Below are 26,892 nucleotides of genomic sequence, written 5' to 3' on the forward strand. Positions count from 1 at the left end.
ACCTAATGCCAGCTCCCCCTATCCCCCCTTCAAGGTGTACACTGACTCACATTCTCTCCACATTGTAAGCTGTAAGAAAACCCATTCTGCAGTTTATCTTTGCAGAAACCAAGCAAAAATAAAAGCTTTTCCTGTTGTACTAGATTGGTTTGCTGAGTTTTTGGAACGGCCACAACCCCTGGTGTAGCCGCAGCCGACGGAAGGCGGTTGTCCTGATGGTGTAGGAACACCACCACCCCAAACGATGGGAAGCATTTGTCCATCGATAGCTGCAGCTACGTGGGAGGGGAGGGGGAGTTAGGTACACACAGTTAGGGTGCTCCCCGTGTGGCTTTTGCACAGCCCTGCCCTATGTCGCTGTGGTTACCTAACTTTTAATTGTAGCCCCAGCCTGGGTGTCCAAAAGGTCGAGGTGCTGGGGCACCCTAATGTTACAGCCACGGCATGCGGCGGTAAGATCAGCGCTTCTTAGCTGATGTAAATCAGTGTCGCGTCACTAAAGTCAAGGGCCTGGTGTGGATTTAGGCCTTCAGGAAACCAGCCTGGCATATGTTGTTAAAGGCCCATCTTCCAAGAGCCTTCCCCAGCTTCCCCCTCTGGGAAATGCTGCTCTCAGAGGCGCTCTCCAGCCCACTGGGCAATGCCCAGCCCTGTGGATGGGCCTATAAATAAGAACCCAGACAAGTGTATGGGGTAGCTGGATGGGGGTGAGAGGGAGCTCCCCCCCCCCAAAAAAAAGCCTGGAGGCTACAGGGGCGGGTGTGTTGGCCTTGCCCGAGCCAGTAACAATGCACAGCACCGAAAAAGCCAGCGAGGGGGCTGCGAGAAGCCCGTTCCCCTGCCCGGGAAGTGACTGAACATGCACAGAAGGGGGGGCTAGGGTTCGAGGGGGGAAGGGCCCCTTGGTTCTCCACCCACTCCATTAAGCGGCAGGAGGCGGGGAGAACCAAAGCGAGCGGCAGGATTTCCCCAATACCTCTCCGGCGGCAGCAGCCCCCTGCGCCCGAGCGGCTGCTGCGAAGCGCAGGACCGGCGGGGCCGGGCGAGCTCTCCCTGGCTGCCGGCGCTGGAGCGCGCCCAGGCAGCCGCCGAGCCAGTTCCGAGCGCTCAGTCCCGCCGGGCTGCTGCTGCGGGGAGCCGCCCGCCGCGGGGGACCGCTCGCTGCACCGCACGTAAACGGCCGCTGCTTGCGCTCGGCTCCGCGCCTCCCGCCGGTTCTCCGGGCGCACCCGGCCTCCCGCAGCGGGGTGCGGGGCTCCGGGCCCGGCTGGCGTCGGGGGGCAGCAGGGTGTGCGCGCGGGGGAGGTTTGCGCTTTGCAAACGCACGAGGGACACCCCCCCCCCGCCAGGGGCTCCCCAACACTGAGCGCTGGCTCCCGGTCTGCTCGCCAGGGGGAGGCGGTGGGCAGCCGCCTGCCCTGTGCCCCCGTCGCCCCGGCTCTGCTGCTGGGCGTGTTTGGGGCGCAGCAGGAAGGAAGCGTGTAAAGCCAAACACGGAGGGGGGGCACCAATCCCCAGCCCGGCTCCGCTTCGCTCCTGGCGTGGCCCGGCGAGGCAGCCTGGGGTCGATCCGTGCCCCTGCTCCCCATGCACCCCCCGGCGTGCGGAGAGCGTGGCCGCGCCCGGCGAGGCGAGGGGGGCTGGGCTAGTTTGCCCGGCTCAGTGCACCGAGCACAGGGGCGGATCCGTGCGGGGCGGAGACGGGGGCGCTGGAGGGGGGCGGGTCGGTGCCCTGCGTTCCCCGCGCCCTGCCCTGGTGGCGCTGTCAGTGGCCCAGGTGCAGGGGCGGGCGGTGGATCGCCGTGCGCTCTGCTCCGAGGAGAGAGGCTCGGGGTGAGCCGAGCGCTCTATCCCCGGTTCAGCGATTGGTGACAAGGGGAGGGGGGAGCGTGCGCTGTATCCCAAGGGCAGGGAGCCAGGGGATCTGCGCCTGGCGGAGGGGGCGGGGAAGGGTCCTGTGTGCTTTGCTCTAGGGAGCGAGAGGGTCTCATACGTGCGCTCTGCTTCGGGGACAGGGCTGGGGAAGGGGACGCCGTGCGCTCTGCCCCGGCGGTAGGGTCGGTGCGCTCTGCGCTGGGGCTAGGGACAGGAGTGGAACCTTCTTCGGCAGCTTTAGCCTCTTGCCCTGGGCTTTGCTAGGGGCAGGGCACCCAGCGTGACCGAGGTTGGGAGCGGATCAGGGCTGGTCTTGTCTCTGATGCGCCCTCTCTGCTCCCTTCCCCCGCAGGGTCAGCTCGGGCTGCGGGCAGCAGTGCCAGAGCGGGGGCGGCTCCTTGGCTGGACTGTGGGGCTCCTGGCCGTGCCCGAAGCCCTTCACCTCCTACCTTCAAGCTCAGGAAGGAGGCGGATTTTCTTCAGCTTGGCTCCGCTGCCCCCCAGAGATGGTGGGCCACCTGCACCTGCAAGGAATGGAAGAGAGTCTGAAAGAGAAGAGCCGGGAGGGCCTGCTGGACAGTCCGGATTCTGGGCTGCCTCCCAGCCCTAGCCCCCCTTTCTACACCCTGGCTCCCGGGATCATTGGGGGCAGCAGCACGGGGACGGATCACCCAGGACATGGGCCCAGAAAGGAAGCCAAGGAAGGCAAAGTGGTAAGAGCCTTTCCCACCCCCCTAGGGCCCTACAGCTTCCTCCCAAGGGTGAGAGGCTGGGGTGGTTCCTGTTCCTGGCTCCACAGGGGTTTAAGTGGGGGAACTGTCTCCATCTTTCACTGGGGACCACCCCCTATTACACATCAGGACACTTTTGTTCTGGGATCTGCCCCAGAGAGTTTACAATCCAAATAGACAAGAGGGACAAAGGGTGGGAGGAAGAAAGTGGGTTTGTACTACCCTGTTTGGGTGTCAGAGGCAGGCAGGGACTGAGAAGAGTGACTCAGACCCAAACCAGGATTCCAGGAGCTTCCAGCATTGGATCCAAACCTGGATCTGGGTTTTACAAATGGACCCTCTTTGTAAACCCAACCCCCTGCACCTCAGGGTGACCTGGATGTGGTCTCTAGTGAGGAGTGAGACTCCCTCATGATTAATCCCTCTCTTCATCCAGGCTTCATAAGGTGAGATGGGCCACTGGTGAACCCCAGAGGCAAAACATTAAAAGGCTCTTACAGAGCACATCATGGGTTAATCCTTCCTGAAGACAGCTACACTTCAAACCTAGAACCCCTGCTCCAGCTGCAAACTGTGGAAGCAGCCAGCAGCCTACTTCCTTACTGTGCTGTTAGGATTGGCTGGCAAATGTTTGGGCCCTGGTGGACAACCAGTGACAGAGTTCAGGGGGATCTGGGGACATTCAAAGCCCCCATCACTTCCCTGTGGAGAATTATTTGCAGTTTGGATTGGGAACTGGAGGATAAATCATAGTAAGGGTTTGCTAATTAAAACGTATCAGACACATGCTCCAATTTCCAGTGTAAAAAAATAAATAAATCAGCCTCGCTCAGTGGCTCTCAACCTTTCCAGGCTACTGTACCCCTTTCAGGAGTCTGATTTGTCTTGCATACTCCCATGTTTCATCTCACTTAAACTACTTGCTTACAAAATCAGACATGAAAATACAAGAGTGTCACAGCGCACTGTTATTGAAAAAGTGCTGATTTTCTCCTTTTAACCATATTATAAAATAAATCAATTGGAATATAAATATTGTAGTTACATTTCAGTGTATAGTATATAAAGCAGTATAAATATGTCATTGTCTGTATGAAATTTTAGTTTGTGCTGACTTTGTTAGTGCGTTCTATGTACCCTGTTGTAAAACTAGGCAAATATCTGGATGAGCTGATATACCCCCAGTGGTACGTGTGCCCCTGGCTGAGAACCACTGGCCTGGGTGACATGGTTCTGTACAGTAAGAGAGAGTACAAGGCTGGTTATTGCAATGCTACATGTGGCTAGGTCTGAAGTTGTGACTAGACATACCAGAGCTGGCTTCTCAGCTTGCTGAAACTGTTTCATTCCAAATCAGTCTGATTTGTTTGTGAGCATGAAGCAACAGTGCTACAGTCATTTCTGCTCTGAACGTGGAACAGTGCGCTATTCAGAACAGTTTATGTACATGTGTCAGGGCCGTTGGTATCAGAGACAAGATTTGGAAACGTTCATGTTCTCTTCCAAAGGATGAAGTTGTTTTTGCTTGAGAGGTGGCTCTGTGCTACTGCTATTTGCTTGAATCGTGCTTCAGAGCGTGATGCAGTTTGAAAAGTTATCCACGGTATGGCTGAACAGTACAGCTCTATTGGAAATCCTGGCAGCAGCTATATAGATAGAAACCTGATTCTGATCATCTTGACAAAGGGTCTGTGAAGTGTTTGAGGTTGGAGGAGGATTTAAGCAGATTTATTATGATTTTTGTTCTGCTTCATTTTGTCAATTTCAATCTGTTGAATTATAAATTGCTTTTAAAGACTGAGGCTTAGGAGGAGTTGCTGGAGGGAAGGATTTTGCCCAAGGTTCTTTCAAACATTTTTCTGTTAAAAAAACAGATTTTTAGATGTATTCAACCAGACATTTAATTGGCTTAAATACAGAGTAAAAACTATATGCAGCATAGAGATGTTAGCTCTCCATAGGAAAGAACAACACTTTATGAATTTCAGTTACCACTCTAGTACCTTCTTCCCCCTGTGCAGATTTGCACTGAAAGTTCACCTTCTTTTCAGGTTCTCAGGATGTGTTTAATGTTTTATTGAAAACTGTTTTTTACACCTTAATATGCCAAAGTCCTCACACGAGTACTAACTGTTGCTCACCAAAGTGATAGGGTGGGTTTTAATTTTAAAAAACAAATTCATAAAGTAAATATTGAGGTTCCAAACTTGGAGCCTCATCCCACATGTGAGTAATTTTACACATAGGAACAGTTTTCATTAACTTCAGGGGGGTATCTACTTGGGTACCCCCATGCCTAAGACTTTGCAGGATCTGGTCCTTGTTATGCATTTGTAAAATGAAATGTGTGAGGAGGGATTAATGAACTGAAAAACAGCTAGAAACATGTATAAAACTCTACAATGGAGTCAGATCAGCTGCCATGCAAGATAGTTATCAGAGACCCTGTACACTCTTCGGTCATCTCCTCTGAAAAGGAGATTGTACAGAAAATGGCACCTTACTTATCAGGGACCAAATTCAACCTTGGTATAAGTGGGTGCAAATAATGGAATAGCGGAATACTCTGGCTGAATTAACTCCTGGGGTCTTCTTGACTCCTGTAGAATAAATATTTTCTAAGATTTATGGAAAAACAAAATTCTATTGTCCAGCTATTTCTTTGATTTTGAACACACAAACATTAGGCAGCATTTTGAGAGGTTAATGTTATAATTGTTTGCCAACTGGACACCACATGACAACAGTGTTAGCTATGAGCCCTTGCTGTTAGGATGTAGGCTTTATGCTCTAGTAGGTGTAGAAGAAACACAGACCCACTAATATAAAAAGCAATCTTATGTGCTAATATGGAGGAGGAAGCAATGCAAGTGCTTGAGACATGGGACTGTACCATAAGTGGAGATTTACTCTAATCAGACTTGCAGTTGGCACACTGCAAAATAGTAAAATATGTTATTTATTTGTATGGGACTGTCATTCTACTTTTCTATAAATGGAATTTCGCTCCATCTAATTTCCACTCTGCGAATACTGTGCTTGCAACTGGTTCTGTTAAGAAAGTAAAACTATGGAGAATGATGCTTGCTTCATACTATTAAATGTCAGCTTCTAATTAGCTTTCGTCTCACCATTTAAGGAGAACTCACAAATCTGTGAGTAATTATGCAATCCATGAATTTGTGCTCCTGTTTTAATTGCCCTGCTCTTTGCAATTTATCAGAGAGCATGCGCAATTGGTGAATCAATAATTAATGCTATTTGCAGACTAAATCGTGCGTGTTTAGCACCTATTATATTATTATTTGTGGTATTTATACATGAGATAAAGCTGAGAATAGTCTGTGCTATAATACAGTAAAATATGTATAAGCTATATTCCTAATCTCCAAAAATCGATCCGGTACAATTCCAGTAAGTCTAGTTGTACCTGGAAAAATAGTTGAAGTATTTCATGGCATTTCTTATTACAATATTATCAAACACTCCAGTTTTAATCTTCCTGGGGTTCAGGTATTTGGTTCCAGCTTTAAAGAGAGATTTAAGAATTTTTCTAGCGCTGGGATAATTCTTGACATACATACTGAAATGATCTTGTATGTACTTCCCAGGGACATTCTTCTGTTTACAGTCCACATTCCCTGTGTTTGGTGTGATTAACTTTAACTATAAAAAAGCAAACTCTTCTTTTTAATAAGCCAGACTTTGTTTTGAAGACAATGCACCAGTTATTCACATTTAACCAGCCAAGTTGGCTACAGCTTTGGGATCCAAGAAAATATGAAAGGCAATTTAGAGCCAGAGTAATAAATACCGCAAGCTCAACACCATTATATTGGACTTTGCTTGGAATACAGGGAAACTTACTTTTAATTCTCCCAAGTAACCCATTCATTGGAGAGTCTTCAGCTGCTTTGTGCGTACGGGCAAGCGTCCCCATGAGAAGTATATAGCCTAGAAATACAGAGTGACTTTTAGCTATCTTTTAAATTTAAAAGATGACTGAATTTTTAATTTTTATTCTCAAGCACATTGGATCTTGTGTTACAAAACATCCCATACATTATATTAGAAAGACAAAGTATACATTGTATTGTATGTCAGGCAGAAAGGAAGACCCCTAATATCAGCTGCAAGAACAAGCATACGTTAACAGCTTTCACAAGAAAACAGCTGCTAGAAAGAAGTGGACAGGGATCAATGGGCAGATTCTCAGTCTTCAGTGCAGTTACCCCCGCAGAAAACTTACTCCTAAGATTGCCCAGGAATACAGTTCTGATGCGGAGGGTCCGATTCTCAGCTCACCGATATAACTCCATTGTTTTCAGTGGATTTACACCAGTGGAAATGAGATCAGAATCAGGCCCAAAGGTTGTCTGCTCAGAACTTACTTGTGGGTTTACTGTTTACGACTTTAAAAAAGGTTCCTGGGTGATACTTGCCTTCAGCGCTGAGCTGCATATGGTACATGGGGACTCTGGCAGCTTTGGGGTCCCAAAAAGGGACGGCAATAAGATGCCAGGATTTTCTGGGGGAGGGAGAGTTGCTAGAGAAATGTGGTATGCAGGTGGAAGTTGTCCCCCTCCCCGCACAGACACACAATCCACAGCTTTCTCAGAGGGCCCAGAAATTCTGTCCCCAAAAGAGGGAATGTACGTGATCTGGCTAGAGGTGTTCGGTGCTGAATCATTTGCTCACATTAACATAAAACAAAGCAGCAGAAATGGGCCCTGATCAGAGCTCATGTGGTGTTGGGGCAAGGGGGGCGGTGAAAGACAGAGGATGAAAACAGGGAAGGATATGGGTGGTTAAACCACACGGCTGGGAGTCAGGAACTGTGTCACTCTGGTCCAGTCCCAGACCCACTATACCTCAGTTTCCCCACGTGTGAAATGGGGATGATACCTCATTCATAGGGGAGTCGTGAGCCTTCACAAAGCCCCTGATCGTGTAAAGAGTTCTGCAGTCAGACTTTTGTGCCTGCATGAAGCCCCATTGGCCTCAATGGGGATTTGCCCACATGGAGATCCTTGCAGGAATGGGGCCTTCCTCGTGTCTGGAAGGTAGAAGGCGCTATGGAAGTGGCACTGTAGCTCTAAACCACACCCCTTTGGAAACGCATACGTTCTCTGCTTAGCTTGGCTGCTGATGCTTACTGGTACTTCAGCATATAAAGAACTGGGTCCATGCCTGGGCCGAGAGTGGGAAGCATCGTACCCATTTGTCTGGATGCAAGTATGTGCTGCGTCACTGAGTCAAACGGCTCTATTTTGCTTTTGCCCCACTATGCATGTGGAAAAAAAGTCTGTCAAATTTATTTGGATGTGCTTGGCCCTTTGTCAAAATAATTTGCAGACACAGCTCCCCCAGCTCCCTCGGCAGCAGGCCTGTCATCTGGGAGCCACGGAGGGCAGGGCCGTCTGTTCCCAGCACTGTCCCGTTTGCAACAGGTTCCTTGTTATCTGAAAGGCTGATACATCACTGTCCGCTAATTTAACCAGAGCAACACCCCGTCACTCCACATGAGAAGTGTCCCCACCCCAGGGTATTCTACGTAAATAACTGAGGTCCAGATACAGCCCTTTGGATCAAATCCTTACTCGGGGAAAATTTGTCCCATGGGACAGTCCATGACAGAGGGGAGAACGAGTTGGAAATCGCAATGTTCCATGCAAGGCGTGTGGGTTCCCCACCACCACCTCATGCCCATGGAATGAGCAGGATATTTAGCCCCCAGAATCCATGGCTTCCTATGCCACCCATCCCCAGTTCACTGGCATGCCTGCTAAGATGGGGCAATGTGCATGCCAGTCCCTTTAGGATACCACCTCCTACCCCACAACGGGCCCTCTGGGGGAGATGGTGCCATGGAGACAGCATGGATGGAGGCGATCCATGCGTGGAAGGTACCTTCTGGGTGAGAAGTGTGTGTGTGTGTGGCGGGGGATAATGCATCTGTCAGGCCTTGCCCAGGCCAAATGTCCCATCAACTTTGGGTCCTTAGGGGCCAGTTTACCCCCCTCCCCCCACACACACACATCAAAAGCTGCAGCAGGGCCTAAGTCAAGTGAAAAAGCCATCATCCCTTCTAGGAGGTGGAGTTTGGTGGCCCTTCAAACCCCCACACATCCTGAGATCCCTGAAGAAAGTTCACAGAGGTGTGAGGCTCCCTGTAAATCCCTCCCTCCCTCCCCCCATTCCAAATAGCAGCATGCCCCCCTCTGAAGCCATGAGACCCTGCCACATCCGAGCCCCACCCATACCCCACAGGAAGCCTTTGGAATTCATGCTGATGGGATTGGCATTCATTTCCAGTCTCACCTCCCTCTCTGCCCCGCACCCCTTTTTGCCAGAATCCAGCTCTTGCTCCACCTCATCGCCTCGCATATGAATCTGGGCCCATTTCGCCACCTCTTTGAAACATCCCTGGCAGGAGAGAGCTGGCAGGCCTCGGGCACTGCCTAATCTACAAACCATATGCCAGCTCAGCATTCCAGTTACTCACCAGGCTAACATGCTCTTGTTTATAGACTGCTCCAACTAACCTTTGCGTCTGTGTGTTGATTAATATCTCACTCCTAGCAGTCACATGAGTGGGAATCCCAAAATGTCAGGCCTGCATGTAAAGCAGGGCCCAGCCCCTCCTGTCTGTCAAATACAGGGTCTCTCTGAAGGGATGTAGTGTTCTTTTCTAGTCCCCATCCAGTCTCCGGATGCCAGAACACAAATTGCAGGAACGGAACTGCGTCTGCCTAGTTTGGGCAAGCAGCTCTCAGTTCATTTCATAGCTACACGGATCCATCTTTCTGTACTAAAGTCTTTCTAGGATATAGTGTCCATTGCCCCAAAGATCCCCAAATGTTTTGAAAATTAAATACATAGGGGCAGATCTCAGCTGCCATCCGGCTGCACAGCTCCATTGAATGCACTGATTTACCCAGGCTGAACGTCTGGCCCCAAACACTGCACGTACCCTGCGGGTGAGGGAGAACACAGGGTATGTACACAGCTGCTGGGAGATCTAATTCTCCATTCAGGTACATGTGCATGTGCTAGCTTGAAAAATAGCAGTGTGGCCATGGCAGCATGGGCAGCAGCTTGGGCTAGCCACCCAAGACCCACTGGGGTTGGGCAGGATGGTACTCGGGTCCCCACCATCCTGCTCTTTTTAGCACCTTAGATTGAGCAGAGCTAGTGAGCGTCTGCCTACCCGAGCTGGGAAGCACGCTCCCAGCTGCTGCGCAGATATACACAGAGACAGATAGGCATGCCACAACCAAATCCTGTCGGCTTTACTCAGGCAAAACGTACACAGAATTTAAATAAAATCGGGGGAGTTTTGCAAGAGTAAAGACTGCAGGATTTGGCACATAATTTTTAGATAGATATACAGGAATCACTTCACCGGCTATGAAAATGTAGCCACCTCTAGGGTGGAACCTTTCAGCTAGTTGACACCCCACTGCATCACTATATAGCTCTTTTGGACTAGAAGTTAAGTACCATACATTTCCCACTTGAAACAAAAAGTTGATTGAGAGCTGCAGGATGTAATTATCTAAAATTAAATATTCCATAACACTAGGACTACCCGCCACGCTTTCAATTTGATGTCTCCATTGACTGTTATCACTTTCAAATGAAACCTGTCCTGTTTCTGGGAACATGATAGTTGCATGAATAACAGGGCTTGTAATCTCCAGTACATCAAGACATTAGCAATGCACAATCATCTATTAACCAAGTGTATCTTACCGGTTAAAACAGATGTAGATGTATCATCTCCACTGAATAACTCAGGCAAATATTTCATTACTGCTGTAAATGTCAGCTTGCTGAAAATGACATTTTCATGGACCAGTATGTTCACGTGAAATCTGGAAAGAGATTAGTACGGGGGTTAACTAGAAGAGGCTGCTGGTGACTTGAATTCAGTTCCTACTTCTGACACTCGGGCAAGTGATTTCTTCTTTTGGTTCATATCGATCAACCTGTTTCAGACTGCTGCCCATCACCATAGGATCTGAGCCTCTTCCACATAAAATCAATAGCAGTAGCGAAGTCCCTAGTAGACTTCATGGAGCCTTTGCTCTCTTTTCGGAGTCTAAAGTCGTATGGGGTAGGGGGTTGATTTTGTTGTTGTTCCTTTTTTAGATTCTATTAATTTCCTTTTTTGGTGTGGTTGGTAAGGGTTTGGGGGCAAAAGGGGTGCCAGGGTTGTCACTTTTTGTGGTGGAAAGGCTCCCCTCCTAGCTTCCCAATCTGCAATCCATTTCCTTCTGGAAAATGCCTCGAGTCTCTGAGCACAAGGCGTTCTAATAGGGCTAAGTATCTGCCTGATTCTCTTCTTTATTATTTGTGTTACTGTAGCGCCTAAGAGCCCTAATCACGGGCCAGGACCCCACTGGTCTAGGCACTGTGCAAACACAGAACAAAAGGACAGACCCTGCCCCATGGTTATCGTGGCTAGAGGAACTCCAGTCTCCGTACTGGCTTATTTATGCAATTGTTCTGAACAGGTTTCACCACGCTATATACGCCAAACATTCAGGTGCATTTCCCGTAGTCCTCCAGCAGATATTAAGCTGATGGCCAGTTGTCCCTGCATAGTAACCCTTAGTGATACTTATGTCGGAATAGATAAAACACAGCTCAGGGCAGGGGGTTGAACACCTGTCTGGGGAACCCTTTTTGTGTGTGTTTATCATGGGGTAGCTTTCAAAAGCTGAGCTTAGCTGCCCATGCCCTTACATGCCTGAAAGGCACAGGAGTTGAGAAAGAGGGAAAAAATGCTGCCAAACAAGAAATAACTTAAGTTTTTTAGTAACATTTTAACCCTTCGGTGTTAGGGGCAAATTCTTTACTAGAAAGAAAATAGTCTATTCTGTCCCTTGTTAAAGACGTGCTTTGGGATGAAATTCACCCCTTCGCAGAGCAGATGTACCACTGAAGTGCTGGTTTGCAGGCAGAAGTTGTATGGGCCTGGTGCTGACTCTGCACAGGGTTAATTTGTTCTTGAGCCCTCTCCCAGGTGCACTCTTGGGAGCAATCCCATCCCTGGACAGAGTGTAAGGGTGGTGACTTTCAGGGGGATGCTGATGGGAGCGTCAGAGGAGGGGAGGAACACCTAGCTGCGTGTCAGAGGACACCAGTGATCCAAAGGGTGTGGATTACAAATATCCAATATGTATTTTCATTTCTACCCATAGGCTTGGCCTCTGCTTTCCTTATGGATCATGAAGGGCTGTTTGGGAGGTAGCACTGTCTAATGGCCAGGACTCCTGGGTTCTATTCCCAGCATGATCGCTGACCTGCTGTGTGATCTGAGACCGCTCACTTCCCCTGCCCGTGCCTCGGTTGGCCCAGTTGCCGGGATTGTGCTCAGATCTTCCCCCACCATCCAGCCTCTGGCAGACACCAGGCATGTCACATTTCAGCCCCAGAGGCAAACACTTGGGAAAGCTAGAAGTTGCGCTGAGCAACATTATTTTGAATCTCAAAATATTGCTGAAATTGGAGGTGGGGAAAATGTTGATGAAATTTTGGTGAAACTGCCTCATTTTTCAAACAAGTGTAAAGCGGATTCCCCCTTTTATAATTTTGGAATTTCAGATTTCAAAATAACTAACTGTGAAATTTAAAAAAAAAAAAAATCAAACCCCCCCCCCCCCTTTTTTAAACCAGCTTTGGCTGCGAATGTGTGAAAATAGGGAGTTTAGGTTGGAAACTGTTTTGCTACCTTAACTCCAGGAACATCTGCCACTAACTCTGCTGTAATGAAGATACAGAGATGGACACATTTAATTTAATCCCCATTCTTCACTCAGTAACTACAGATTAGATGGAAGGGAAGATGCTTCAAAACTCTGAATGCTGTAGGGACAAACAGAACCTCAGCTGGGATTCCTCCAAAGAGCTGCTCCATAAAACAAGTGCTGCTATTTAGTGTCCTCGTCACTATGCAAGGTTTTTGATTGCTTAGAGTGGGAGCAAACTGCAGTGTTTTATGAATGGTCTTTCAGTGTACGCCAAGTTTTATAAGCCACTTAGGCCCTCCACATGCAGAATTCTAAGTGACTTCAAGAGAGTTCTCATGCAGCAGTTGTATGATTGGACTTGTGGACTCATTGTCAGTGGATGTTGTGAACGCCAAGGGTATAACTGGGTTCAGAAAGAATTAGATAAGTTCATGGAGGATAAATCCATCAATGGCTGTTAGCCAAGATGGTTGGTGATGCAACCCCATGCTCTGGGTGTCCCTAAACCTCTGACTGACAGAAGCTGGGACTGGATGACAGGGGATGGATCACTTGATGATTGTCCTGTTCTGTTCATTCCCTTTGTCGCCACTGTCTAAAGACAGGATACTGGGCTAGATAGACCATTGGTCTGACCCCGCATGGCCGTTCTTGTGTAGTTAGTTGTGACACTGTTACTGTCTCTGATGGTAGAAGAGTGGCAATCACCAGCTCAACATGTCATTCTGCAGTTCTGTTCTTTATTGATTACCCAGATATATGTAGTTTATATCTCAAATTAAGCCTGCAGGAGCAATGCTAACATAGATTTACATTTGGTACCTATGCCAATGTATCATTTTCTACTTTGATCGTTCCCCTGCCAGTACCTTTGCAAACTCCATAGCCTGCATAAAAATGGTCCCGTGACCAGCATTCAGGAGTGGATGCATTTGAAGACCTGTTCCTGCTCCCATTGAAGTGAATGGCAAAACTCCCGTTGAGTTCAGTTGTGTAGGATGGGCCCTTGCTATGCAACAGACAGTGTTCCAATTCCTGTGACAGGCTCCTGTTTCCAGCGGAGGGGCCCTGTTGTATTAATGAGTTAATTACTTCGACAAACACCTAGTGCTGCTGTGTCCATGATCTGATTTAGCAGGATACACACCGTGCAATCAGCTATCTAACATTCTCCATTCACAGACCCCCTTTGTACACAAGTTTGGACAAAAGTGCAGATTACATGAAGTGCTGTGGGCATGGTCTTGCTCTCTGAGTCACATGGAATATGTTGGCTCCAGTGTCCTACCGTCCTGGGATGCACGCAATGCCCCTTGAATCAGCACGCGATTTGTGCGTGTTAGTAAGGAGAATGAGATCAGCTGTGCAGAGCTGAGAACAGAATTGTGCTCTGGAGCTGCACTTGGGGGAAACATTATGAGGTCTGGACTTCTAATGTGCTAATCCCTCAAGAATGCTCCCAGTTACCTTGTCACCAAGTTTGTTACTCAGCGCTGTAATGAACTGGCGTTAGCTAAAGTGCAACAGGGATTATTGGACAGGTTCACTGAAACCAGCTAGCACATGAAGGGCAGCTGAATTCCAAATAGTTCCACTTTAGTAAAAGTTCCTTTCCCTCTTGGCAGTGGAAGTAAAGAACACACATTCCCGTCACTTCAAATGCAGAGTAAGACAACACTTGACCGACTTAGTATATGAGATTCATCCCTCACTGGCAGCATTTTGATCATTGGTCCAGGTCTTTGACTAGCTCTTTGATCAAATGGTTTGATAACATACAGTGGGCATGTTGGTTAAGATGCTGGAGCCAAAGCTTTTGCCCACTGTGACCTGAAGAAGAGCTCTGTGTAGCTCAAAAGTTTGTCTCTTTCACCAACGGAAGTTGTTCCAATAAAAGATATTCCCTCACCCACCTTGTCTCTCTGATTTAGGGAGACATTTTCAAAAATCAACAGGAATTGAGCTCCTAAATCCCTTAGATGCTTTTGCACATTTCCCCCTTACTATTTAATACTTTCAGTTCAACTATATTTTGTGTGGTTCCCTCCAAGGGTTCATGTGTCAGATCCAATTATGAGAAGGACAAGATGCCGTGGTGATGAGTGCAGTATTAATACCTACCTATATCCAATCAGATAGAGTGGAGTTAATAGCATGCCAAGAACAAACTGAATCATGGCGGGAATTGCCTCTATACATAGTTTTAGTCTTCTGCGCATGCCCTAAGATGGACGCTTCTGCAGGAAACAGTGCAGGGAAAAGCGGAGCTACCACATGCAAAGTCTTTGCAGGGTGATGGTTTCAGGGGAAATAGGACAGTGTGAAGTGTTTGATTGCAAGGTAGCTGGAAATCTGGTTTTGGGTGCCAAAGCGGCTTCCTTGGTTGTGAAAGCAGCTTTCCTTGCCCCCTGTAGGAGATGGCAAATGCACATGACATCAACTCAACGGTTTAGATTTTAAAATAACCGTGTAGCCATAGGCCAAAGCAAGCTGAGCTTGAGTCTCCTTGAGGGCTGCGATGTAGCATGTATAGCTGCTCCAGCTCTGTTTTCTCGTGCTGTCATCCTGTCAGCTCAGGCATGCTAAGCAGGGTTGGACAGGCTGAGGAGGAGGATGGAATCCTGCCAAGGAAAATCTAGATGATGCTGGAAAGAGAGTTGGTAATTCAATAGGCAGGTGCTTTCCCCTCTGGGTCAGTTCCAAACCAATGCCCCGGCCTATGGCTGAGGGCTGCTGTACTGTCGGAGATGCCGTCTGAAAAGCCCCAGCTTCTTGTGGGCTTCTCAAAGATCCAGGGGCACTTTGTGTCAGGACAGAGGTGTTAGCCCCAGGGGGCTGGTCAGAGTCCAACCCTGAACATTACACTCCGCCACCTGAACTCCCGCTGTAATTTCAGTTGGGGCCAGTGTTCTTTGTACTGCATCCTGTTCTGTCGAATGGTGGCGAGGTAATTCCTGCACATCATTTGGATATCAGCTGGGAAAGCCCTGTGGAGGGCTGGGGAGAAGGTTGTCTTCTACCCGTTTTGCATTGCTCATTGTTCTTCTCAAATAGACCTTGCCAGCATCTGTCCCTCCAGTTAGCCGGAGCACTGAAGTATTGTTTTAGGCATTTCTTTCCCTCTTTCCCACTAACTAGTCAGTTACTATAGGGCTGGCACCAGCACTGTGCAAATTCTTCAACAAGGTAATAAAAAGCCATTTATCCATTCAAGTCTGTTCCTCACCGCGGGGGCAAAATTCCTCCCTTCTGTCCCACGCAAACAGAATTTCACCCTGGATGTTTTGAAAATGCTCATTTCTATAGACATTATTTTGTCTATCCAGGTCTGTGCCTGGCACTGTCCCTTCAGGGCCCATCTACCACCTGCTGGGGCATTGGTTCAGAATGGACTCAAAGGGAAGAGCACCCAGCACGCTCTCCTCTTGGAGGGATCCCATCCACATCTTCACACAGTCCAACCCTGGGGATCCCAATGCCGACAATCTCCTGACCTTGGCTACCAGTAAAGAGAAACCGGGCTCTTTGATAAATCCTTGCTCTGATATCATGACCATGGGCACAGCCTAGATCCTCAGCTGGTGTAAAATCAGTGTAACTCTACTGAAATCAATGGCGCAATAGTGATTTACTCCAGCTGAGGATCTGGCTGATTAGAAACATAGGAATTCCCCCACTGGATCGGACCCCGGGTCCATGTAGTCCAGTATCCTGTCTTTGATAGTGGTCAGAACCCTTCAGGAGTAGATGTGGGATTATCTGACCCCCCCCATCCCCCACTTACGTCCCATCCTGCTCTCTGATTGTTAGATTCCATCTAGATAGACTGGGTTAGATTACAAACATCGGGGACCAAACTGAAATCAATGGAGTTATGCCAAGGATAAATTTGGTCATAGAATTATAAAAACAAGACAAAGCCAGCAAATTCTTTTGCACTAAAAATACATGCTGATTGCTGATGTTACAGAACAAGAAGGCACCTAGTAGACCAGGCTGTGTCTAAACAGTCTTCAGCATGTTATTCTTTTCCATTTTACTACTTCTGCCTGTGCAGGTCACACTGAGAGCACCCAACAGCTAGTTACGTTTCTCTCTCGCTTGCGCATTCCCAATGGGTGCATATTGAGGGATGCATATTCCCAGCTCTGCTTCCCACTCAAGTAGAAGCAATCTGCAATGGTTTGCAGGTGCATGTTTGCAGTTACCCGATGCTACAAATGTGTCTGCGTACAATTTGCCTCCCCCGCCCCCACCCACAACAACAAACAACAACAACAAAAAACCCTTGCAGATTAGGTGCTTTCAAACAGAGCACTAGCCACAGACAAGAGGTGAAAGCTAGCATACCGATCTAAGGCAAGGCATGTTATACTGTCATGGAAAATAGCCCTGTAAAAGAATCACATGCAAAAGGCAAAGAGCTTTATTTACAAATAGAAATGCCCACCCCTTCCTCATGAGTGTTGAATGTGAGCCAGGAATAAGCAGGAATGACCTTTCCCATTTGGATAGGAGATGAAAGTCAGTGCAGACAAGCCTTTTCCATAGCACTGTGCAAATACTGGCTATTATCGATGATGGAGCAGCAACATTTGATAAAAGGAGGGATTTTTTTTTAATCTCACTGGTTTAAAAAGAACTGGCTGGTAATAGAGCAACGCGATAAACTGGAGTCTGTGGTCCTGAGAATTCAGATGAAATGCTGAAACTTCATTGCCAGTCAAAAGCAAAAGCTCTCAGCTTACGCACCACTTAAGCCCAGGTGGTCTGCTGATGTAAATCGGGATTGTGCCATTGAAGTCAGTGGAGTTATGCCAATTTATATCACCCGAGGATATGGCCCAGGGGGCTTACAGGAAACTTAAGTGGTGCATAGGCCTGGAGCTGGCCCTCTGCACAGGCATGAATTTCACTCTAGAAAAGTATTTAGGTCTTGCTTTTTATTTTCTAGAACTACGTTGTCTGGGCATGGAGTAGAAGCTCCAAAGTCTTACTTTTCAGTTCAGGCTAAGCCCCCCAAAGTTTGATGCATCTCAGAACCTCTTGCCTCTGCAGAGACAGTTAGAGATCTTCTTAGCACAGGGCCTCTGGAGACTGCCAGTACTTCCTGCGGCCTGTTGGGCCGAGTGCACCATCGCAGCAGATCCACCCAGCCGTAAGGAACCCAGAGATGAAAGACAATTCAAAGAGAGAGGGAAGCTAGAAGCCATCCAGTCAGCTACCGTCAAGTGGATCCTCCACATTCGTAGGCTATTCACTGTTATTTAATGGGCGACTGCTGAGAAATGGGCTCAGGTTCTGTCATGCATAGATTCAGCTTGCACAGGGTGGAGAGAATTATGTTTTCAAGGGTTTTTCACCTGCCTTAGACACCTTTAAACTCTGCCCAGAGGCCGCCAGACATTTCCCTAGAGGGACACCAGGTTCCTGTGTTTCATAAATCAAAACCAACGGCAAAGTGGCTGTGGGGACTGAAACACACAACGGCAGCCTTCCAAGGGAGTACCACAGAGCTAACGTAGCAGCTGCACTGGCTCCAGACAGCAGATGCCGGCTCACTCGATCTGGGAACTTATGTTTAAGGACATTATGCTGGAGAGGAGTTCATGATTAGTTTTCCTGGTAGTCAGGGAGCCTTCTTCATGTCCTGTGGCACATTTCTGAAAATGCCTTACCCCTAAGCCCCTCCTCCCTGCCAAGAACTTCAGAGGTCAGATTTGTTGCTGATGTAAATTGAAGCAGTTCCATAGAGTCATAAATTTGTAGGCCAGAAGGGACCGTTGTGGTCATCCAGTCCAACCTGTACAACACAGGCCATAAGATTTCTCCTAGTAATTCCTGCTGTAGGCCCAATAATTTGTGGTTGCACTAGAACACGTCTCATATAAAGACACCCAACAATTTCAAATGATGGAGAGCCCACCACATCCCTCGGTAAGTTGCTCCAACGGTTAATTGCCTTCAGTGCAAAAACTCTGCCCCAGTAACTTCCATGGAGCCACCTCAGTTTATACCAGCAGAGAATCTGGCCCCAGATCTAAGGAGAAAGAGACTTAAGCAGCTTTTCCTGTGTGCTAGAGAAGCTACTGGCCTTTGTGAGAATAGACAGCTACATTATATTGCTGGAAGAAGCTCTTTGTCTCAACATTATTTCAGAGAACTTTATGGGTCCTCCAATACTTCCCCCCTACTGATCATCAATCAGACCATATAGATGATTATTTTCCCATTAGGCTTTATGTATGAACAGCTACTAAGGTGTTCAAGGGTTCTGAATAAATGACTGGGTCAAAATCTAAAATGTAGGGCATGCACAAATTTACTCCGTACTTCGGGGAGGAATACAGAGAGAGGAAGAACGTGTTTCTTGATAGAGGACAAGAGAGTAACTAGAAATTTGGAATCCCTCAGTGTTCCCCAAGCTGTCTGAATCCATTTTATTTGGTTTGCTTTAGAGACGAGTCAAACTGAGAATTATTTGTCTGAACCCCTGAACGTTGGTGCTTTGGATAAAGGGGAATCCTTGGTGTTTGCCCATTGTTAGTTTGCTTCACTAAGAAGATATTGAGGCTGAAATGTTTGCAAAGTGAGTTTCAAATAGTCAGCAGGGAGGCGCTCTAGATGTTCAGGATATTGACTTTATTATAGAATGGGATGCGATTTCCACTGACGACTAACATTTAAGACTAAAAGACCGATTTTCAAAGGCATCCAAATCCCATTGATTTTCGATGGGAGTTGGGTACTTATCTTCCATTTGTGCCCTCCCCACCGAACCTAGTTTTTCTGACATCGTCCCATATAGAAGTTGCAAAGCAGCTACATTCCCAAGCTTCAGGAGAAGGTGCTCAGAGTCTATCCCAGTGCTCTATGTCACTTTGTTTTAAAGCCCCAGATTCACAAGGCTGAGAAAATATAACAAAAGGCACCAATTAATCTCCACCATGTCCGAATGTGGTCTCCTAGGCTAGAGGAACAAACATTCCAGGAGGTGTTCATTGGTGCAGAAAAAGCAGAAACAGCTGTGGGGCAGTGAATGGCTTGTTTGCTGAACTCAGCGATAGGCGCTCTGCCTCCCTGCAGGTCCCCTGGACATTTGGGGATTGCAGTATTTCTAGCGAGGAGCAAGGACCAGGAGGGCTACTCAGCTGCAGGGGTGAATAGCCCAAATCAAGGTACATCAGGCTGGATGCTCCATTCCAAAAGAGGGGGCTAGTTGCAGCTCCCTGATGCAGAGCTGCCCTGCCCCGGTGCAAGTTGGAGCTGCAGCCCCCCAGGGGCCATACTCCGAAGGAGCATCGGGGGCAATGGAGCTCTGCTCTGCCACGCCCTGACACTCCCCCTGGTGGAGGAGGGGTAGCGGGAGATGCTTCCCCTGCACAAGGTGGACATAGCAGGCGGGGGAATGTGGCCTATGTTTTCACTCCTCCATTCCCGTTGGAGTAAGTGGGCATTAGTGCATCACTATGTACTGCCCCAGAACAGGGCACTCATTGGGGGAAACAAAGCCACTGAGGCTCTCATGCGCAATGCTTACTGGAAAACGTTTTGAGACTCAAAGCTTTGTTAGATCCCTGCCCCAGGAAGGATTTTCCTCATGATCCTTGGGCAGCGACATTTCAAGACAGAGGTTAAGCAGTGAGTATCCAGGCAGGCTTCATCCTATGTAGATCAGCAGCAGCAGGAGAGGAAGGAATATACAAAACATAGATGGACCCACAGCAGGTCTGAACCACCTCACCCCTCCCAAACATTAGATCCACCTCCAGATCTGGAACTTTGCTGATCAGGCCCATTTTGAGCAGGGGACCCCACATGAAAACTATCTAGTCTCACTGGCTCACAATAGCAGGAGCAATAAGGGAAGAAAAGAATAATTCAAATGAAAAAGATATACGGGAAGGGGATAACATTCCAAATGAAAGACTCTGCAGGGTAGCGAGGCGACCCTGGATTGTAGGGCTAGATCAGCTTACGTCAGGGCTGGGCGCTCAGAAGGAGGCACTGCGATGGGACGGCTACTGGCAGTGTCTAGGGTGGTGCTGGCAGAGGCTCAGCTGTGTAATGCTAATTCTGGTGTTGCAACCAGGGTGGGAGAAATGAAAGCAACCACATAAGTACAGACAGTGTTAGTGGGGATGCACCATCGGGCCAAACCACTTGAAAAGCCGATCAGAGTCCGTGAAGCGCCTATTCTTGCACCTCCCAGTTCGGGGGTTGATTTAAATTGGTGTTGACGTCAAAGGAACTACCCCAGCATGCACTAGCTGAGGATCTGGCCCAACCCTTTGAGAAATGAGCCTTTGAGCTTTGTAACCTGAGTAAGGAAGAATCCCTTCTCCCCATGCACTGACACGAACAGATCGACTGGATAACCATTGCGAGCCCTACTCTGCTCCCAGAAGTAAGAGGGACTGTAAGTGGGAGTTAAAGGGCCTTGAGGGAGTGGGAGGGGCAAATTCAGACCTGGTGCAACTGAGTGCAATGCCAATGAAGTCATTGGCCAGAATATCTTATTTACACTAGGGTGAATCCACAGTTATTCCATGGAAGTCAGTGGAGTTACCTGGGATTTACACCAGTCTAGCTGGCAGCAAAGTTTGGCCCCTTGTCATGTAAAGCAATTACCACCAGCAGTCTGACATGAGTTGGTGCTGTCTCTCCAGCCCGTGTCCACGTCACAAAAAGCACCTGCCACAGAGGATGTCTTCTTGGGCAGTCCCAGCAGAGCATGAACCCAGGGGGGTCTGAATTCAGAGGAGTTGCACCCACCTTCACCAGGGTTGAATTTGGCCATAGCGCCGGTGGCATGCTCAATGACTGAACAGTGTATGTCGTAAATAACACCAGCAGCATTCTGCTGTGTCCTAATGCTTGAAGTGCTGTTCTTTCCCTGTTTTTCCTGTAGATGCCTTACCTTCTTGTGAACTCTTCTGTGCCAGAGATGAGGCCTCGAATGTTCCCGGTGTTCTTTGGCGAAAGCATTGAGGTCAACCCTGAACCTGTGCAGGAAATTAGGTACATATGGAGGGGTTTCTTCCCTCCCCCAGTACATTTTCTTCTGCAAAAGATTAACGGTGTTTATCAATGGGTGTCACGGTTATTTCGTTAGGGGTGAAGGGGAGGAGGAAGTGGGAGATTAATTCCTGAACTAAAAAGAAACTGACAGGGGTGGTGGAAGCGAGGGTGGTTCCGGGGTTGGTAATAGGAGATGGAGGTCTTCATTTCCAGATTATATCAAATCCAGCGCAGGCCGGGATAGAAAACCATTACCATCTGGAATGCTGTTTGGTGGCCAACGCGGAACGAGCTGGTGGTCTCCATAACTGGCGTCCATTTTATTGCTGCTCGCAACAGAGAGGCCAAGGTTAGATCCATCTCCATGGGGCAGTCTATCCTCTGCCCCTAAGGGCAGTCCTTCTAGCCCGTGACAGAGGCCTGCTGACATTCAATGCTGGGAGGCTGGTGCTTTGCTGCCTACACGGTACCAGGGCTCACAGTCTGGGTCTCTTCTTGCCAGCCTGGAATTCACTTTAAAAACACCAACGTGCATTTTCAGTATGGTTACTCACCCAGCTTGTGGTAATAATTAGAGGGAGGGGGAGGTTGTGAATACAACTCCCCCCAACCCACACAAAGACTGTCCTGGGAACGTACCCGGATAAATGTCTGGTTATCCAGGAACAGCTGGCAGGCATGTTTTTATGACGATTACACAGGAGTCTTGTTTTATGTGCACCAAGCGACTTGCTTGCTTATACACCTAGCTGTGCAAAATACATTAAGGCAGATCATGTTACGTGTGCCACATAATCCTCCAGGCTCCCTCCAGGGTGGAGGTAATTGACGTGGACACACCCAGCTTTTAATCTTTTTTCACAGAGCTGCAAATTCCTTACCTGCTGATTGCAGTTGAAAGGTTTGGAGCAGTAAAACGCATGAAAGTCCCACAGTTCCCTACAGTCTAAGCTTTACTAAAACCAGATTTTTTATTATCATCTGTATAACTGTAGCACCTAGGAACCCATCATGGACGAGGACCCCATGCTGCTAGATGTTGTACGGACACAGAACAAACAAAAGACAGTCTCTGTCCCAAAGAGCATACAGTTTAAGGATATTTACCTTGCAGGGTTACCGGCTTGTGCACATGAGCAAGTAGAGAAGGTTAGGTGCACAATGGAATATAGATAGAGAAACCAACAAGGCTAGAAGAGCCATTGTTAATGAACTTGGTGTCTATTTTTTATCCCCATCTTAATGGTGGCCAAGCCCCGCAGTGCTCGTTGTGTGTAGGCAGCGTGAACCAGACCTTGCAGCTTCTCCCTGTTTGGGTTGAGATTTTGTAGGGCTGTCAAGCGATTAAAAAAATTAATCTCAATTAATCGCACTGTTAAACAATAATAGAATACCATTTATTTAAATATTTTTGGGTGTTTTCTACATTTTCAAATATATTGATTTCAATTACACCACAAAATACAAAGTGTACAGTGCTCACTTTATATTTTTATTACAAATATTTGCACTGTAAAAAACAAAAGAAATAGTATTTTTCAATTCACCTAATACAAGTACTGTAGTGCAATCTCTTTATCATGAAAGTTGAACTTACAAATGTAGAATTATGTACAAAAAAATTGCACTAAAAAATAAACCAATGTAAAACTTTAGAGCCTACAAGTCCACACAGTCCTATTTCTTGTTCAGCCAGTCGCACAAACAACTTTGTTTACATTGCTGCCCGCTTCTTGTTCATAATGTCATCTGAAAGTGAGAACAGGTGTTCTCATGGCACTGTTGTAGCCGGCGTCACAAGATATTTACATGCCGGATGCGCTAAAGATTCATATGTCCCTTCATGCTTCAACCACCATTCCAGAGGACGTGTGTCCATGCTGATGATGGGTTCTGCTCGATAGCAATCCAAAGCTGTGCGGTCCAACACATGTTCATTTTCATCATCTGAGTCAGATGCCACCAGCAGAAGGTTGATTTTCTTTTTTGGTGGTTCGGGTTCTGTAGTTTCTGCATTGAAGTGTTGCTCTATTAAGACTTCTGAAAGCATGCTACAAAGCATAGTACAAATATTTGAAATCAAAAGTAATAATATAAAGTGAGCAGTGTACACTTTGTATTCTGTGTTGTAACTGAAATCAATATATTTGAAAATGTAGAACACCACCCAAAAATATTTAATAAATTTCTATTGATATTCTATTGTTTAACAATGCAATGAAAACTGCGATTAATTTTTTAAATCATGATTAGATTTGAGTTAATCACGTGAGTTAACTGCGATTAATTGACAGCCCTAGTTTTGACCCATCACTGGCGTTTCTGTAGAACCCAAACCATCAAGCAATCTCCATCCACTCCCTCATGCTCCTTGGTTTATGGCTAGTTCAGGATTTCCTCTACCCATTTGGCACAGCTTTTTGAGGTTGTGCTGGGTCACTTCACTCCCTTTTTCCCTACTGCAGCCTAGTTTGGGGGCAATGGCTTTGTGCTCTAGGTGACATGTAAATCAAGCTGTCATTGCTCTAGGCAGGTGACCCTTTGCTCTAATATGGGAGGGATGGGCAGAAGGTGTTAAACAACTCAATCAAGCCCCCTCTATCTCCCTTTAATAACCATGTCCAGGGTGTTATTTTCTTGCCAAGTGAGGGCAGGAGCTGACACTGGTGCACAGCAGAGACCAGAAAGGCATCCGCCTTAGGGCCACCTAAGGGTCCCCATTAGGAGTACAGGAGCATGAACCAATAGAGGCAGTTTTCACCCAGCTTGCATGTCCATTTCCCATGCTCCCTGTGCACTACCCGTAAGGGAGGGCTGCCTCTTTCCGGCACAATGCCAGGGGAAGGTGGTGTGCTGCATGATGACAATCTGTTCCCTTATGCAGCATGATTTAAGAATCAAGGGAATCCTTTGCCATCATAGTTGATGGCAATGCTCCAAGAGACTAGCCGCAGAAGCTCTGCCAGAGACCACTGATGTGTTTCGGGTAGAGACTAGGAAGCCAGCACACCACGTGGTGGAAAAGCAGGGGTGGGCCCCGGATGCACCTAAAATGTCAGGAATCCTTGACGAGGCTCACCCTTCCAGCCTCTGGCTGAACATCTGTTTCTCTCCAACTCCTCTGCCTCCCACACACGGGGCACCAGCAACAAGTGGCCAACAGCTGTGCCCTTCACCACTGTGTCTGGGCTTGCTCTCACTGTGGAACTCAGCTAAAAGGGATCCTGGCTTAGGGCCGGGACAACCCTAAGGCCCAAGGAGGGAGCAGGGATGACACTGTGGAGCAACCAAACCAGAGCTGTTCTGCTGTCCAGGGAAAGGGGCAGGAACCCATGTGCCTGTGCAGGGAGTCCTAATCCTCTCTATGGCAGGCAGCCAGGCTCCAGTGGGGATCCCTGTGCCCCACCACCCATGGGGAGTTGGGATCATGGATTCACAACTAAGCAGAACAACCAGGAGATGGGTGGCTGCAGCAACGGAGATGGCTATTGCAAACCTGTGGTTGCAGCAAGGGCATTCTGCTGCTGCTCTGCGCCAGAGGGTCCATCTGCCCAGCCCTCCCTAGAGCACCATTTGCTTTGGTTGGGGCAAGATCGTGGCAGAAGATAGGAGCGGGTCAGCACAGAGCCCTCCTGTCCTATGCGCTCCCTTCGCTGCCTGACTTCTCGCTGCCCTTTTCAGATGCAACTCGGAGGTGAAATATGACTCAGAGAAACACTACAGGGACGACATCTTCTACGGACCCATCCCCACCATAACTGCCTACAGCGAGACGGTCATCGCCACGCCAAACTGCACCTGGAGGAACTACAAGTCGCAGCTGATCTTCGAGCCCCGACAGAAGCCCCTGCGGTTCCAGAGCACAACCATCATCTTCCCCAAACGCACCAAGAACATTTACCGAACCACCCTCACCTACAGCCTGGGCTGTGCCAAGCGCTGGTTCGCATCCAGCGTGCAGCTGGAGCTGTGCGAAGAAACCAGCCCCTGCGTCATCTACAGCGAGACCCTTTCGTCCGCCCGTGGGGGGCTCTGACGACCACAAGGCCGCGTCCTTCGCTGGCCTCTCCGGACAGACAGATTTGGCCAGGTGCCTTCATTGATGGCAACGGGCCCTTGACTACTAGCGGCTGGGCGTGCGTGGTCTTAGACGCATCTGAACTGCTCCAAGAGGAGGCCTAGAGGGGTCGTACTCTTTATGGATTTGGTCAGCACAAGGCTGGCGTGTGTTGTGGGACATTTTTGATGTTCACGCTCTGGATTTTTATTTTATTTTTTGACACATCTCTATTTTAAATAGCATTTCAATGAAATCAGACAGCAAAGGCCCTAGGTTTGCAGTTACCATATGTTATAGTGCTGCTTCCCAGCTCCGTGGGTCTTCTCTAGCACGTAGGCACGACTTAGCAGTGCCTTGGAAGCTGATCCTGTCTGATCGGAGAAGACCAGCTGCAGACTCACCATCCAACCTGCACAGCTGCTATCTGCCTGCTTCTCCTAGTGTTTAAACACAGAGAAGATACTTGTTATTTTTAATTGCATAAAACATCGATCCCACTCCGAATCCGCATCTGGAGGACTGCTCCAGGATTGCATTGCAGCACCACAGTGACCTCCGATTTAACTTTTTTTTTTTAAAAAAATTGTCACCAAAACAGGGAAGACAATCGATCGTGTTGACAGGGCACCAGCCTTTCCAGAATAGGCAAGTGCCAAACTCTCATTCGAGACCCTTCTGAGGAGCCAGATGTTTACATGCCATAGCGGGATACCGTGCAAGGGGCTTCTAGGGGAGCCGAGAATGGAATGCTTCAGGGGAGATTTGCATTCTAAGGAGGATGCAAGCCAGGGAAAATGGCAGAAAGCTTAGCTAACAGGGATAAAACACACAGAGAGGACAGATCTAATTCAGGATTAACCTGATTTTATGCAAAGGCAGCTTACGACAATCAGGTTAACTAGGTGTAGGAGAATATGCTTTCAAGGGCAATTCCTTGAGGACCAAAAGTCTTTTCTGTTATATGAGATGATAAAGACCCTAGCAGGAGCAGAATTTTAAACTCCGAGTTGAAGACTGTCAACAGGACAGATGTTTCCAAAATTCAGCAGAATGGGGCCGAGGCTCATCGCCAGCCTGCTGAGTCCGGTAATAGTGCACAATAGTAATAATTCATCCAAGGACAATGAAAGGAACCGCCTATTCCTACCCTCTGTTCCTCCCCCAAGCTGGTTACTTCCCATGCAGCTGTAAAAACACGGAGGTGGGCAGCCTTCAGAAGGTGCCAGCACCAGCAGCCAGCTTCAAACCTGGCTGATCCCTCCCTGCCACCTACAAGCTCTCGGAGATCTGGCACTAACAGATCCTGTCACTGGGTTAGACGGCGTCTGCATGTCGCCTTGTCCCCGAGACAGACCCCTGCTAGCAGAGACTGATTTGACACCCTTTTCCCACCTCTTCTTCACAAAGAATGGATTTAACCTCCTGGTACTTTATTTTTTTGTGAGCT

The 26,892-nt window shown here is 48.1% G+C and overlaps 1 protein-coding gene across 2 annotated transcripts; it reads left to right on the forward strand.

The window, feature by feature from the left end:
* Positions 1-1,083: 1,083 nt before the first annotated feature.
* On the forward strand, positions 1,084-26,673 carry RFLNA (refilin A). Of its 2 annotated transcripts, none has more exons than XM_024196827.3 (4): positions 1,084-1,172; positions 2,228-2,588; positions 21,276-21,385; positions 25,067-26,673. In XM_024196827.3, the coding sequence occupies exons 2-4, from the start codon at positions 2,382-2,384 to the stop codon at positions 25,419-25,421; spliced, it is 672 nt and encodes a 223-aa protein (XP_024052595.1). In that variant the 5' UTR covers positions 1,084-1,172; positions 2,228-2,381; the 3' UTR covers positions 25,422-26,673. The 2 variants fall into 2 exon arrangements, with proteins under 2 accessions (XP_024052595.1, XP_024052594.1); XM_024196826.3 differs by lacking the exon at positions 1,084-1,172 and adding an exon at positions 1,779-1,833.
* The last annotated feature ends 219 nt before the right edge of the window (positions 26,674-26,892 follow it).

Source organism: Terrapene carolina, unplaced genomic scaffold (genome assembly GCF_002925995.2).
Source record: "Terrapene carolina triunguis isolate 2854851 unplaced genomic scaffold, T_m_triunguis-2.0 Scaffold234, whole genome shotgun sequence".
In the NCBI taxonomy this organism is placed as follows: domain Eukaryota; kingdom Metazoa; phylum Chordata; order Testudines; family Emydidae; genus Terrapene; species Terrapene triunguis.

What these genes read in the sequence shown, in the direction of transcription:
- RFLNA (XM_024196827.3), top strand. Translation starts at nt 2,382, where the DNA reads ATGGTGGGCCACCTGCACCTGCAAGGAATGGAAGAGAGTCTGAAAGAG. An exon ending in AAGCCAAGGAAGGCAAAGTG is followed by an intron (nt 2,589 to 21,275) that starts GTAAGAGCCTTT and finishes TTTTTCCTGTAG; the next exon opens with ATGCCTTACCTTCTTGTGAA. An exon ending in GAACCTGTGCAGGAAATTAG is followed by an intron (nt 21,386 to 25,066) that starts GTACATATGGAG and finishes TGCCCTTTTCAG; the next exon opens with ATGCAACTCGGAGGTGAAAT.